Source organism: Paramormyrops kingsleyae, chromosome 1, assembly GCF_048594095.1.
Source record: "Paramormyrops kingsleyae isolate MSU_618 chromosome 1, PKINGS_0.4, whole genome shotgun sequence".
In the NCBI taxonomy this organism is placed as follows: domain Eukaryota; kingdom Metazoa; phylum Chordata; class Actinopteri; order Osteoglossiformes; family Mormyridae; genus Paramormyrops; species Paramormyrops kingsleyae.
Genome location: NC_132797.1, coordinates 64608576 through 64624117, shown reverse-complemented (window position 1 = coordinate 64624117; position 15542 = coordinate 64608576). Strand labels below are relative to the sequence as shown.

General features: G+C 42.7%; 1 protein-coding gene across 1 annotated transcript; it reads left to right on the top strand.

Moving 5' to 3' along the window:
- Positions 1 to 430: 430 nt before the first annotated feature.
- LOC111855672 (sodium/potassium-transporting ATPase subunit alpha-1) lies at positions 431 to 15221 on the top strand. Its single transcript, XM_023834903.2, has 22 exons — positions 431 to 704; positions 5072 to 5185; positions 5302 to 5361; positions 5935 to 6138; positions 6232 to 6345; positions 6431 to 6565; positions 6661 to 6778; positions 7027 to 7295; positions 7472 to 7780; positions 8340 to 8474; positions 8566 to 8758; positions 8976 to 9151; positions 9250 to 9386; positions 9558 to 9708; positions 9808 to 9976; positions 10060 to 10214; positions 10315 to 10438; positions 10660 to 10805; positions 10892 to 11022; positions 11111 to 11212; positions 11940 to 12031; positions 12278 to 15221. Exons 1-22 carry the CDS (start codon positions 693 to 695, stop codon positions 12304 to 12306), a joined length of 3075 nt encoding a protein of 1024 aa, XP_023690671.1. The 5' UTR covers positions 431 to 692; the 3' UTR covers positions 12307 to 15221.
- The last annotated feature ends 321 nt before the right edge of the window (positions 15222 to 15542 follow it).

The following is a 15542-nucleotide window of genomic DNA, read 5'->3' as shown; positions in this document are numbered from 1 at the left end:
GGCAGTTAACGGATTTGCAGTCAGGAAACCACCTCTTGGTACCAAATAACGTTAAACAAATGCAAATAAAGTAAAACTGAGCCCTGTTGCGTGAGACTATCGTGAGGGATCTGTTGCACCGTTCTAACTTGTTCCAACTCCAGTGACAACATCCGGGACAGGAAATAAAAAATAATAATAATAAATTACTCTCAAAGTGTTTATTGATTTTTTTAAATAAATACATTAAACATTGAATTCGACCCCCTTATCGGCAAAACTGTGAAATCTCAGAATCCACGTGTACAAGGTTTTTATTTTTAGTCACATATTTGTGGAAAAACTACATTATATGGCATTTATTTTCCGCATCACCGACGAGTGTTTCCAGTTCAAATTTACGCTGTATGAAAATCTCCCATTAATATTCCATATTGAGGAAGAAGACCGCGCTCCATCGTGGCTGGGAAAGACTCCTCCCCACTTTTCAGGGTTACCATGGTAAAAGGGGCAGACGTCACAATCGAATAAACACAGCGTATAAGTATTAGAACCCCGGACTAAGGAGAAGAGCAGTTAATAGTGTGTGCCGTGGAAGTGACACGTGTGGGTCGGGTACGGCAGAGGGACGGGGCACTGTAAAGATCTGGAAGGATTTTTTTCCATTTTGTTTCTAAATAATATTTTTTAAGAAGACTTAAATTAAAAGAAACATGGGGGTTGGGGTAAGTGTGTGTGCTTTTGTATTTTTAACTAGTTAGTTCCCTTGGATGTTATGCTAGACGCAGTTACACGGTCAGTGGTTGTTGCATTGCTATATGGTCACTGGCTTGCACAGTTACATTTGTTGGGGTTGCTGATGTGGATGTTAAAGAAAGAAAACAGTGAGCCACGTGGATTGGTGGCCCACACCACAATAAGGGCCGGTCGTTATTATTTTTTTCGTGTTTATTTTTCTGTATTTCGGGAACATCCACGTTGCTTTTCTCTGCACCGACTTTGAAGTGGCGGTTGAGCTTCTTCGCCAGTGGAAGCCAAGTTTTCCGTGCTGTCAAAAAATTTGCCGTCTTGTTTCCTAAAACAGAATTACGTTGGTCGTCGGTAAAATGAGCAATCAGCGGTCCTCCGAGCCTTAGAGGAGCGGAAGGCGGGTGACTTGGTTAGTAGGTATGGCCAAGTTCCCCGCTGTATAGCTGCGCTGTCGTGTGACTCCTCACTGTAGGAGAGGCCCCGTCGCCACTTGATGAAATGCGTTTTGTTCACGTAAACCCGGTCCAAACTGGACATGATGTGTCAGAACTAAAACGGCGTCCTCCTGTGGGATTATATAATGCCCTATACAAAGCAAATGAGTAATACCGGATAGAACATTGGAAAAGCACCTTGTTGTTCGTAATAGAGATTAATACGGCTACAAAATATCAGCAAAGGCCAGTGCAAAGCAGCTATGAAGCTCTTTTTGTTTCAGGGTGTTGCTGTCTCGCCAAATGAATGCAGGGTCTCTCCTGCCGTCAGATCTCATTTTTTAAGACGAAAAAATGTATCTCAACTGTTTTGTAAATACAATGAATTTGTCTATATGTTTCGTACACATCGTATGAAACAAAAAATTCCATATTTGCAAAAAACACCATACATTGATTCGGGATTATTTGATGCCCGGTGAAGCCTTACACTAAAGATGTTTGCTTTAAAACAAGAAATTACTTTAATTGAATTTAGAAAACGGGATTTAAATTTGAAGTAGATATTACATATTTTAAATACGTTATCTTGTGTGACACTACTTATTTTGGCGATGAACCAATATTTCTCATTATTTCTATGCCATGAATTAAATAACTATCTACCAAAATAAATGAATTACCCTAAATATACACTGGTAGTCAGAGTGACTTCTATGCAAAATAATTGCCAAAGCCTGCAATATTTGTATAGTGTTTCAGTGAAGCTGAAGTTTCCTGCTCCCTGTCAATGGATGGAAACAGCACGCCTGCTATTTGAATAGCCAGAATCTTGTGTTTCGGTAGCTTTGCCTCTGATGCCGTTATGTGAAGTTCTGCATTTTCTGCAGTCCAGCCTTTGGGACTTATGGTATCGGTTTTGGTAGACAGGGGTGTGGTCTCCAGAAGCCATTGGATGGGGGACAGCTGTAAATCTCACAAGTTTATATTTATATTTATGGAATAATGCTGACTGAAGGAAGCCGTAAAGGCAGTCATCGTCATGAACAATCTTGGCAGTCGCCTAGCGTAGCATCTGCCCATAACAGAGTAGCTGTCAACTCTGTGAAGCTCTTATTTATTGAGGGGTGTCCACCACAGCACTAGTAACAGGTTTGTATGAAAGCCAGGCCTTTAGACCCCCCCCGCCCCACCCAACCACAACTGAGGCCATCATTTTCTCCTTTGGGATTTGGCATTCTTTCCACTTGACATCTCTGGGTGTGTATGGGGGGGTTTCTGCTCACTCACACTCCTGTTCTTTGTAGCAGAAAATCAAAGCCTACCATACTTTGCTTGCTGTACTGCTCTTTAAATATTTTTGGCATTTGACAAAACCCAGAGTATGAGAATGCACTTGTTCAGATTATCATACCTTAAACATCCCCTGCGATGCCATTGGAGAAGGTCTGGTCACATGATGCCATGCTGTGATTCCAAGCCTTGCCTTGCATCTCACCAGCTCTGTATTTGAATGTTGCGGAAATCGTCGTGCCATTTTTGTCCCCTTTGGGGCAGTTTCCTGTAATTTGATATTCTCTTTGGCTCATTATTTTTCATAGGCGTGAAAATCACAGAAGTCTTTGTTTTTATTCATCACCATTCAGACCGTTGGAGAAACATTTGACTTACGTCTTTAGATAGCAAGGGTGTGGTTTTATAGCTTGTGGTGAAAGGTGTGTGTGTGTGTGTGTGTGTGTGTGTGTGTGTGTGTGTGTGCGAGCGCGTATGAGAGAGAGAGAGAGAGGAGAGCATCTACGGTTACTTCAATCAACAATTTTATTTATAAGGAACATGAGAGGGAGATGCGTAACTGGGCAGATTTGTATTTAAAGTACACACACATAAAACCCGAACAATGTCTTTTTAGACGCGTTATCTAAAGCGTTTGTGGTGGGGAACATACAGGTCATATTAACTCCTTGGCTCCGCTTTGTTTCTGGTTCCTGTTGCCTCCTCAGAAGGGATTTATTTGGTAATCTCGTAAGAACAGTGTGTTCTTGGTGTGTGAAGGTTGTGATCGCTCGCAGAAATGTGCAAAGCCCAGAGCAGTGGCCTGGAAACAAATTTCATCACAAAAGGCCTACACACACATAGGATATTCATCTGTGAATGCTGATTGTGGCTCCCAAGAGGAGCTGTGGCAACTTATAGTTTTTTCTTAAACACTGTATGATTGGTGTTTGGTAATTAAACCCTATAGAATTGAAATAATTTCATACTGTAGCATGACAAATGACCCGTTATACATTATAACTAAAGAGACCCCCCCCCCCCCCCATACACTGAGGCCTCGACCCCCTGGTGGTTGAGCTCTATAAAAGTCCATTTCGTGGCATTATATTATACTCGATGGAAAAAAGGTGGGGGGAGCGGGCAAGCAACGTATCTTCTCTGGGTACTTTGAGAAGTCAGTGAAATTCCATTTGAAATTCGGTGAGAGGCGTGAGACTCCAGGGCTTGTCTTCCACAAACACGCGGGTGGATACGCAAAAAGCTTTATTTGGGAATTTTATAATTCAGCCACAGGCTGCAGCCTCTGTTTTAGGAACTATTATAATTAATTCTTTACAGGTTAAATTCCCTGCAACTGCTTTTGGACATTTCTGTTGTGTAGATCATTTGTACGTCTCAGATTATACCTATTGTTCCGTTGCTTGTGTTCTTTATGTTCATGAAATTAAAACTGTTGGTTGATATTGTTACATAAACTGAAGTAAATGTATATGTAGTCCTTGTACACTCACAGACACCTTTTGCCACAAGCTGTGACTCAGATAATACGCATCGTTTTTGTTGCAGCTGTGTATAATGACAATTAAGGCATTATATTCTTTCTGTACGGTATTTTACTGATGCCTTTCAGTTATGTATTTCACACAGAGGTTCAATAGCAAGACCCCAAATACTTCCCAAGATCTTGGCTGCTCTGCATTGCTGTTTATTGACCTGTCGGACATACTCGATGATAACCATGTAACAGTATAACAGTGATGTGTTACGCTATCCATCTTTCAACATGTATTTCTCTTCTGCACATTTTAATAATAAACAGTAAGAAGGCAAATGTCAGCCAAAATGGCTTTCAATGGAAACAGGATAGTTAATATTTTATAAGATGAGGGGACTGCTACTGATTATATATTAATTTTATTCATCTGCTGATAAACTGACCTGGTTACTTTATCTAGTGTAAAATGGAACCGCAAAAGAACATGGTAATTTGTGAGGTAGAGTTAGGGTTAGACATGTATGTTCTGAAATGGCATTTCTTCAGTCTTGCCTTAGCTTGCTTCTTAAATATTTCATGAAACTCATCTATCACCGCCAAAGCTGATCTCTTGGCTTCACTGAGCGCAGATCAAAACAATGACTTAATGGTTATTAATTTAGTGATAGCAAGACGATGCAGGAAATATCAGTGTCGCAATCAAGCCAGAAATAATAGCATACGATATTATGTTTAGGTGAGAGAGATTCCACATCGGAAAGTCATTGGATCTGGTACTCTCCTCATTCCAGCGAGTGACTTAAAGTAATAAACAACATTGCACTTGCCTCAAGTACTGAATGCTCTTGGATTTAAGAAAAAAAAAAAACATTTTATGCATCTTTCATTTCCCCTGTAATTTATAGGTCTGGCAGTAGCTTGAGGAGCAGTGTTAAGTTTTCTGATGTTGACATTGGAAAAAATCCAGATGTTATTGCTCTCTATTTTAATGCATCATATTAATGTACTTTTTAATGTATATTTCAGTGTGCTGTCATTCCACTATAGCATGTAGCATTGAGAAGCAAACTCAAGCAGGAATTCCTACGATTTGGGCGAAGACCCTTGTTCCTGATGGTCTTCCCCTGTTTTCCCTCAGGATGGCCGGGATCAGTATGAACTGGCGGCAACATCTGAGCAGGGGGGCAAGAAGAAGGGCAAACCGAAGAAGAAAGAGAAGGATATGGATGAGCTGAAGAAGGAAGTGGATTTGGTGAGCAGCAAGAGTTTCAGTATATGATGGGGACCCAAGTTTATTGATCCTCATGTATTTGCGATTTAAGGTTTCTTTTCACTTTGTTTAATTCACCACTATAATCCCATCTACAGGATGATCACAAACTGACTCTTGATGAACTACATCGCAAATACAGCACTGATCTCAGCAGGGTGAGTTCCCAGTCAAGTGTGGGCATAAGCTGATGAAGTCTGGAATCAAAAACCACTCCCAGAAACCTTTCCAAATTGCCCTTGGGTGTTTTTTTTTTCTTTTCATATCGTACACAGTGTTCTTTAAGGAACTGCACTGAGAACAGAACAATTACAGGGATTTAGCCGGTAACCTTCTGTGAACTTGACTTGTTGAAAATGGGTCTGAATGAGGATAGACACCCTTGTCAGTCAGAATGCTGAAATATTTCTGTCTGTCAGCATAGTGCGAGCTTTACTTCCTGGCATCTGTGCAACTGCAGCCTTATAAGACGGTAAAATCTGGCACAATTGAATAGAGCCTCTAACCATGTTGTCAAATTCCTACTTGGAGATTAGTTTTCCTCAGATAATTCCTTCAGAGACCAGCTGCATGCTCTTATCTTTCTTGTGCTCTTACCTAGTTAATTGCCTAGCAACAAAAAGCACATAGATGATTTATTTTATTTTTTAGACTTGCTCAAGTGATTTTTTTTGTTTGCTTGTATAATGAACAGATGTTTTTTTTTCTTTTTCTTTGTCTCGGATTTCCAGGGCCTTGCTAACACACGAGCTGCAGAGATCCTGGCCCGCGATGGCCCGAATGCCCTCACACCTCCACCGACCACTCCAGAATGGGTCAAGTTCTGCAAACAGATGTTTGGTGGGTTCTCCATGCTGCTGTGGACTGGGGCCGTCCTCTGCTTCCTGGCCTATGGTATTCAGGCAGCAATGGAAGATGAGCCAGCCAAAGACAACGTAAGAAAACACGTTACCACCAAGTTCCTGCTATTTCTGCTGACTTTCTGCCTTCTAATGTCATCTAAATCTCTCCCTTCCTTCTCTGAACAGTTATACTTGGGAGTTGTGCTCTCTGCTGTCGTCGTCATCACTGGTTGTTTCTCGTACTACCAAGAGGCCAAGAGCTCCAAGATCATGGACTCTTTCAAGAACTTGGTCCCACAGGTATGAGTTCTTAAACCTTTTTTTTTATGTTCTGTCACCTATGATATGAAGAGCCAGTGAGCACAGATGCTGTGTTGTCTCTCAGCAAGCACTGGTTATACGAGACGGTGAGAAAAAGAGCGTCAATGCAGAAGACGTGGTGGTTGGAGATCTGGTAGAAGTTAAGGGAGGAGACAGGATTCCTGCTGATCTGCGGATCATTTCTGCTCATGGCTGCAAGGTGACTTGATCAGCTTCTTCCTACCCAATGCAGACTTTGATTTGTGATTGTGACATGTAGCCAGGTTTTCTGATTTTATGACTATTCGTTCACAGGTGGACAACTCCTCCCTCACCGGTGAATCTGAACCACAGACTCGTTCTCCTGACTTCTCCAACGAAAACCCCCTGGAGACCAGGAACATCGCCTTCTTTTCCACCAACTGTGTAGAAGGTAGGCTCTTTCAACTGCCCATCTGTAGCAAGTCCTGTCATAAGTTTTTTCTGCAGAATGTTAGCGCTTTTTGTTCCATAGGCAATTTTAAATAAAAAAATTCAATATATAGATATTTTATTAAAAGAAATTGCAGGAAGTTCATGTTTTCTGTCTTAATTCTTATATTTGCTGTGTCTTACATTACTTTAATTTCAGATTTCTAAAGGAATAATAGTATAACACATTTATTCAATATTTTATTTCAGGCACTGCCCGTGGCATAGTAATCAATACGGGGGACCGTACCGTGATGGGGCGCATCGCCACTCTTGCCTCTGGTTTGGAGGTTGGGCGCACCCCGATTTCTCTCGAGATCGAGCACTTCATCCACATCATCACGGGTGTTGCTGTCTTCCTGGGCGTCTCTTTCTTCGTCCTGTCTCTTATTTTGGGCTACTCTTGGCTGGAAGCTGTTATCTTCCTCATCGGAATCATTGTGGCCAATGTACCTGAAGGTCTTCTGGCTACAGTCACAGTGAGTAGAAATATCATCCTGGAAATTGGGTCAAACTTGTTTGTGTTAAGTCAGCCGTAGTTGGTTTGCAACTGATACCGATGCCTGTATTCAGTTAAGAAGCTAAAGTACCTCATGTATGTACACTTAGCTGTTACCTCTGACAGTCTTAAATCTCCTGGTCTGGACCTTCACAGGTGTGCTTGACCCTGACTGCTAAGCGCATGGCTAAGAAGAACTGCCTGGTGAAGAACCTGGAAGCCGTGGAGACCCTGGGCTCCACCTCCACCATCTGCTCGGACAAGACAGGCACCCTGACCCAGAACCGCATGACTGTGGCTCACATGTGGTTCGATAATCAGATCCATGAGGCCGACACCACGGAGAACCAGAGTGGAACCTCTTTTGACAGGAGCTCGGCTACGTGGACGGCGCTGGCGCGCATCGCTGGCCTGTGTAACCGTGCGGTCTTCCTTGCTGAGCAGACCGATGTGCCTATCCTGAAGGTATTTGTTCCCATTTAGTCATGTGCATAAGAACATGAATGCAATGCTCAGATTTAACTCTTAATGAACATTTTTATAAAAAAACTGGTACATATGGGTGAAAGTTGTTCCATCAGCCATCTTTGGGTTTTTGCACGTTAGTTTGAGACCCTTCATTATTGTGACCGTGTTTTAGTAATAGGGCATTAAACTTTAGTATTCTCAGGCAGTGATTTATTCCTGCATTGTGGGATAAACTCCGAAGTGATAAACAAATCCAGGATAAACTTGGCCTATTGTTAAACTGGGGCATATTCGGAAATAGTTTTATGTAAGTAGGTCACTTGCTCTTTCAGATTGCAGGAATTTATTCGGAGTGTCACACTCCAGTTTCTAATTCTTCTTCTGCCAGAAATTAGACAACCTCTTGGGTGATCAGGCGCAAGCCCATAGTGACGATTTCTAGGAAATTTGACGTAATTTAATAATGCCTCCCCTTCACGCCAGTCATTTGCTCGTATTTCCTCGACAGCTGAAGACAGACATGTGACACTTTGATTTTCTTGTTTCTCCATCACAGAGAGATGTTGCCGGCGACGCCTCAGAGTCTGCTCTGCTGAAGTGTATTGAGCTGTGCTGTGGGTCGGTGAAGGAGATGAGAGACAAGTATGCTAAGATCGCAGAAATTCCCTTCAACTCGACAAATAAATACCAGGTATAAAGGCCATACCCTTCTGAAGGTGACTCCAATTAATATGATACACTGTTTCAGAAGAAGGTTTTTAAGCTGTTTGTTCTTCAAATAGCTATCCATCCATAAGAACCTCAGCACTTCTGAGCCTAAACACATCCTAGTGATGAAGGGAGCCCCGGAGAGGATCCTAGATCGTTGCTCCAGCATCATGATTCAGGGCAAGGAGCAGCCACTTGATGATGAGATGAAGGATGCCTTTCAGAACGCTTATCTGGAACTGGGTGGCCTTGGAGAGAGAGTGTTAGGTAACAACATATTTCACTTATTTGAATCACCAGGACTCATTAGTTACTGCTTTGTCTTAAGAGGGACAGATAGTATAAAATAATCATGATGAATATTCAGAAGTAGCTGATGCTGATGGGCCTTGATCCTCTTAGCATTTGTTTTATCTATCCATCTTTTAACTACTTCTGGTCAGAGTCACAGGCACATATATTCATTTTCACTTTTTATTTGCAGGATTTTGCCATTTTTTCCTTCCTGATGACCAGTTCCCTGAGGGCTTCCAGTTTGACACTGATGATGTGAACTTCACCACTGAGAACCTATGTTTTGTTGGCCTCATGTCCATGATCGATCCTCCCCGTGCTGCTGTACCTGATGCTGTGGGCAAGTGCAGAAGCGCTGGAATCAAGGTGTGTACACGTGAGGTTTTTTTGGATCGATTTACCATTACAGGACTGATGAAAGCAACACCCAACCCTGATATAAATAACTTTCAACCCTTACTTAGGTTATCATGGTCACTGGTGATCATCCAATCACAGCAAAGGCCATCGCTAAGGGTGTAGGTATCATTTCAGAGGGCAACGAGACTGTTGAGGATATTGCTGCTCGTCTGAACATCCCCATTCATGAGGTCAACCCTAGGTAATTTGATATTTTGTATCTAAGAGTTCTTGTCTAAAATTACTTTCTATTACTACAGTCACTACTAGGATTTCAGAAATTAATTTTATTGTACAAAATTAACTAATTAATTCTAGGGAAGACATGAGATGTAGCTCATTTTGCATTTTACTTCAATGTATTCGTCTCTAGAGATGCAAAAGCCTGTGTTGTTCATGGAGGTGACCTGAAGGATCTGACCGCTGAACAGCTGGATGACATCCTGAAGTATCACACTGAGATAGTGTTCGCGAGAACCTCTCCACAGCAGAAGCTGATCATTGTAGAGGGCTGCCAGAGACAGGTGCTCTGATTTGAAATGGCATTGAAATACTGAAGCTTAAATTTCGATAACTGCTATAACTCAAGAACAAAATAGTCACCAGGCCTTCCTGTACAACAGGGTGCTATTGTAGCCGTGACAGGAGATGGTGTGAACGACTCCCCGGCGCTGAAGAAAGCCGACATCGGTGTAGCTATGGGCATTGCTGGCTCTGATGTCTCCAAACAAGCAGCGGACATGATCCTCCTTGACGATAACTTTGCCTCTATTGTCACTGGAGTTGAAGAAGGTATAACCAGATCCAGTCGACCAGGGAGGACATTTCTAACATGGAGCTTCCACACTACAGCAGTTGCTTTTTGTCACCTTCAGGTCGTCTGATCTTTGATAACCTGAAGAAGTCCATCGCCTATACCCTGACCAGCAACATCCCTGAGATAACTCCCTTCCTCCTCTTCATCATCGCTAATATCCCTCTGCCTCTCGGAACAGTCACCATCCTCTGTATCGACTTGGGTACTGACATGGTGAGGATACCGACTCTTCAAGCTCCCTACCTTTAGCTGAGATTTTTTGGTGGAGATTATGTTGTCATGAGGTTGTATGTCCGTCTTTTCATCATGTAAGGTTCCTGCCATCTCCCTGGCCTATGAGGCTGCTGAAAGTGACATCATGAAGAGACAGCCTAGAAACCCCAAAACAGACAAGCTTGTCAATGAGCGACTTATCAGTATAGCCTATGGTCAGATCGGTAAGTACTTCCCTCAAGCACAGCTGGACGTTTTGTCCCATACATCTTAAGGTGGTACATCTTTAAAATGAACCTTTTTCAGAACTCTGTGGTTTTGAGATGTCATGTTAAGTGTATATGTCTGTATCAGTTGACAAGTGATAAGTGTTTATAGAATCTCCAGTGGGCTGTGGGTAATGTTAAAGCTGCAGTGTCATGTTGTTTAATATTTGTCTTTCCAGGTATGATTCAGGCACTGGCTGGTTTCTTCGCCTACTTCGTCATCCTTGCTGAGAACGGGTTCTTGCCCTCTACGCTCTTGGGAATCCGCGTTAAATGGGATGATAAGTATTTGAACGATCTGGAGGACAGTTATGGCCAGCAATGGGTTAGTAAAGGGCTATGGAGTTCTTCATAACACAAGTAGCAGTAGAGACAGCAAGAGGTTTCATTGTCCTTTTTGTTTCCTTTCAGACCTATGAACAAAGAAAGATTGTGGAGTTCACCTGCCACACAGCCTTCTTTACCAGCATTGTCATTGTGCAATGGGCTGACCTGATCATCTGTAAGACTAGGAGGAATTCAGTCTTCCAGCAGGGCATGAAGTAAGCAGTGTTCTTAGGAAAGTAAACCCTACAATGGCAGAGAGGGACTAGTATCTTCCTACTCTGAAACAACACCTGTGCTTTTCAGGAACAAGATCCTCATCTTCGGACTCTTTGAGGAAACTGCCCTGGCTGCCTTCCTCTCCTACTGCCCCGGAATGGACATCGCCCTCAGAATGTACCCCCTTAAGTAGGTTCTTATTTATGCTTTGAGTGTCCTGTAAACCTGTGGAAGACGTATCCAAGTGTTTTGAGTCATTATAAAGCAGCTTTGAAAGCCAAGCTTGAAGCTTGCCAAGGCTGCTTATTGATGTGCTCAATTTTATATGTATGAATGATTAATATAGCACTTTTCAAGATGCCCAAAGCACTTTACAGCCACTTCAACCACCACCACTATTTAGCACCCAGGTGGGATGATTCAACAGCAGGCATTCTGCACCGGTATATCCACCAGCTAAGGTGGTGAAGGTGATGGAGAGAATTCACCAATTAGATACAGGAGATCAGATTCAAAAGGGCCACAGTTGGCAATTTTAGCCAGAACACATGAGTACTTCCTCTACTCTTTCAGAGGATACCCAGGGAACTTTTATGACCTCAAAGTCAGGACCTCAGTTTTATCGCTCGTCTCAAGGACAGCACCATTTTTACAGAACAGCGTCCACATCACTGTTCTGAGACATTGGGATACATTCAGGCCTCAAGATGGACACCCCTGTTGACCACAAGAATAAACCTCTTTCAGCAGCAACCCACTTTCCTTATTGGTCTCCCATCCAAGTACTGGCCAGAACCAAACCTGCTTAGCTTCAGATGGATTTCCTAGTCTGAACTGCTGGTGGTATATCTGTTATATATCTGCTATGCGTATCTATGTTCTTTTTGTCAACTGCCTGCCCTTATTTTCTTCACAGACCCAACTGGTGGTTCTGCGCTTTCCCGTACTCCCTTCTTATCTTTATTTATGATGAAATCAGAAAACTGATTCTTCGACGCAGCCCAGGAGGTGAGACGGAATGTTTTCATTGCTTTCTTTGAGCAGTTAAATTATGAGCAGCAAGGCACTTAAAAGTAATTGTGTTCATGTTGTTTGTTTACACCTCTTAACTGCTGCACTTAAGAGATGGCAAATCACTTGATAATTCATTCTCCCTTTGGGTATTAGCGGGAGATGCTACAATCTTGCTTTGATCCATGCAGGCCCAAGAAGAAAAATTGACATTCTAAAATTTTTCTCTTACTCTTCCCTTAGGTTGGGTGGAAAGGGAGACATACTACTAGAACACCCACACCCCCCCCCCCCCCACCTCACCGCATCACACAGCTGTGTTCGTTTTTGCATGTTAGTCTTGCTGTTCTGAATTTTAATCTCGGTAACGTTTGTTTTTATATAGAGAATGCTCAGCACAAAAACCCAGATTGTGAACTAAGACTTTGTGTGCCTTTGTTTTGGAACAGGACATTTTATACATGGTTTCTATCAATGTAATATATATAATATCAGAATAAATCGTCAGTCAGGTCCTGTTTTGGTGTCTGTATTCCTTCATTATAGAAAATTAGTGGTCAGGTTAGGAATTTGGGGATCTGCATTTTTGTAATTACAAGCTATTTCCCCAAGCCTATTTAAAGTTTTAAGCTCCTTTTTTATTCTGTAGTTGAATACTACAACTTTGCCATTCAAAACAATCCTGGTGAATGCAGTCAAGGCTACAGCCTGGTAGTAATAAGCAGTTAATATGTCGGTCTTTTGTACTCAAAGGCCTATGTAAGTGAACCCTCCTATACCTGCAATCGTGCGCATGCTTTAATGTCATTGAACAATTGTTCTGACTACAGGCAATGTGATCTGAGCATATTGTTAATTTTTTTTTTTGCTTTTCTTCTTGCAAGTTTCTGTTCTGAAATCAAGCCTTTATAAGCTTTAATGAGGTAAAGCAGGTTTACCGTTTCAGTTCTCCTGCCAGTAGGGCCCCTTTTTTCCTAAGCAGTTCAGGAATGCTAAATCCCATATTCTCTGATGTGATGGGTCAAAGTACAGAAACAGTGGATGAACACAAATTAAATTAAACCCCCGGGGAAAGACCACCAGGCCCCTTAGCTCATCATCTCGGGAGTGTGCTTATGGATAACGCTACTTTAAAAAAAAAAATAGGATTAGGCTGTATACCTTTAGAAAATCAGCAGAGAACTGGACTAACGGTTACCTGTAACACTTGTTAGTTTTTCACTTTCCATATTTTGCTGTTCAATGTCTGAAAGCTGAAAATGGGTGCAGGGCCCCTCCCCCAGCCCCCACCCCACTCTCCAAGCTCATTCACAAGAGTTGTGCGGCAACGGCGTGTCTGCATTTGCATTCCGACCGCGGATTTTCCTTCCGTCTTTGGCTGAGAGCGTTCGCTGCAACGGAGGCTTCTACGCATTCCGTCATTCTCCCTCAGCTTCCTGGGACATCGCGGGCTCACTTCCCACGCCAAAGGCTGAGTTCTGCCCCGCCCAACTCTAGCCCACAGCCGACGCAGGACTGGCAGGGGGTGAAAGAGGGGGAGCAACAAAGAGAGACCTGTAGGCATGGAGACAGCCCCGTTTCCTGGAACTATGTCAGCTTCCATTGACGGACTACTTTTGTGTGAATGTTTTAGGTATTCTGCAGTGGACCTGGACTTGCTGAAAGGCGATTTTTCATTCAAGACAGTGTTCTGCTTGTATGTGGATCTAAAACCCCACATACTTTATTTCCAACTGTGGGTTTTTTTTTTTCTCTGCCTGGTTTGCTTCTTTCTTTTTTTGGTCTTGGAACTGAAAGTTAGCATGATTAACATACTCTATTGAAAACGGAGGGAACCAATCCAAGCTCTGTTACTGGGAAATAGGCACTGTGGTTGTAGCATGCTCGTTTTCATTCTCTGTAAATTCAACGACCACTGAGAGCAAAAATGTGCAAAAACGTTGCTCGCTGTCGGTTGAAAAAGAATATTCTGTCTTAATCAGATTATGTTGCCGAATAAATTGTAGCACCAATGTATTCTATTCCAAGAAATGCATATTAAGGGTTTTAGCTATATCCCTGAAAATAATACTGAATGATCACGCATGTGGTGTGGCTACTTAGTAAATCTAAAATACTATTTACGATTGACTGTCCGTGTTATTGAATCGTTGTGTTCTGGGGGGATTTTCAGAGCATGTTATGATGACCTTGCATGGAAGCATGCTGGAGTCAAAGAGCTCGACGTACCTCTCCACCTCAACAACAAGTCTTGCGCCATCTTTGTTTTAACAGTCTGTTTATCTACCCAAACTCCGTCCTTTAAGCGGATTGGATCCTGAGGCGTTTGTGACGTCCCCTACTTCCCTAGGCTGATTTTTCCACTAACAGAATGGCAAACCAGGGGCCCTGCCGTTCATAAATACTCCTGCCGTCTCCCCGGGCCTTATCTTTAGAGTCGAGTGCCTCTAAAGTGGGACACTGGAGACAGTATTGGGATGGGATGTATGTTTCATGTAGCTAATGACTCTTTCTGCCCCAGTTATGAGCACAGGGTAGACAGCAGTTCCTGCCAAGCTTAATTCCTGGACCTAGGACAAAGTTACTTCAACTGGGCCTCCATGATGCACAGCCCCTCCCATCTGGGCCCTCTCCTGGCCCCCACCCCAGGGACAGGACAACCTCCCCAGTCGTCCGCCCGAGATGCCTGGTGGATAGAGCAAATCAAGACTAAGACTTTCGCACTTAATCACTTTAATAATGTGCTTCTTACCCTGTCACTACTGGGGGGAGAACAATCGCCATAGTAACTTCTCAATTAATATAACTTAAGTAAAAATGGGGCAAAGAGCTTAAAGGTCTAAAAAAAAACTAAAGGTAATTACAAAAAAATAACAATGTAGCCATTGGTGTTGTTATAAAAAACGACTGCCCACACTGTATAAAACTGTAAACAAAAGAGAGACTGCAACCAATTCATAAAAGCAGGAATGCATTTCTGTACAGCTCCATTGCGGGTTATTTTTGTGAACATTTCTCATGTGGTGCTATATCTAGCGTCACTCAAAGTATGATTTCATCGAAAGGGGTCAACGATCTGTTATCTGAAGAATCGTTAATGATCTCTGTTCTTTGGCATTGTCACTTCACCGCCATGTGTCTGGTACGATTTTAACAAATAAAATTCAATGCAATTCTTCTTTCACAAGTGTTACTGATTCTGCCAGTGGTGTAAACTTAAACAATTGCCAGCTGTTACCCCGTGACAAAACACTGGTGTGTGTGTGTGTGTGCATGTTTGTGCGTGCGTGTGTGTGTCAGCTGCAAGGGCCCAGAACAGATGCACCCTTCTTCTCCGTCTGTCCCTCAGTGCCTCACACAGAGCACGAGCGCCATCCAACCAATCAGGGCTCACCAAACCTTCTCCCAGTGAACGCTAACCACTCAGGCTGGCAGAATTTCCTACCATTTATCGCCGCATTCTTCCTGTTGTTTTTCTTCCATTTTTTATGCAATAACCACCAGGTAA

Coding starts and splice junctions, on each gene's coding strand:
- LOC111855672 (XM_023834903.2), top strand. Junction 5,362..5,934: donor ACAGCACTGATCTCAGCAGG/GTGAGTTCCCAG, acceptor TCGGATTTCCAG/GGCCTTGCTAACACACGAGC. Junction 9,152..9,249: donor GCAGAAGCGCTGGAATCAAG/GTGTGTACACGT, acceptor ACCCTTACTTAG/GTTATCATGGTCACTGGTGA.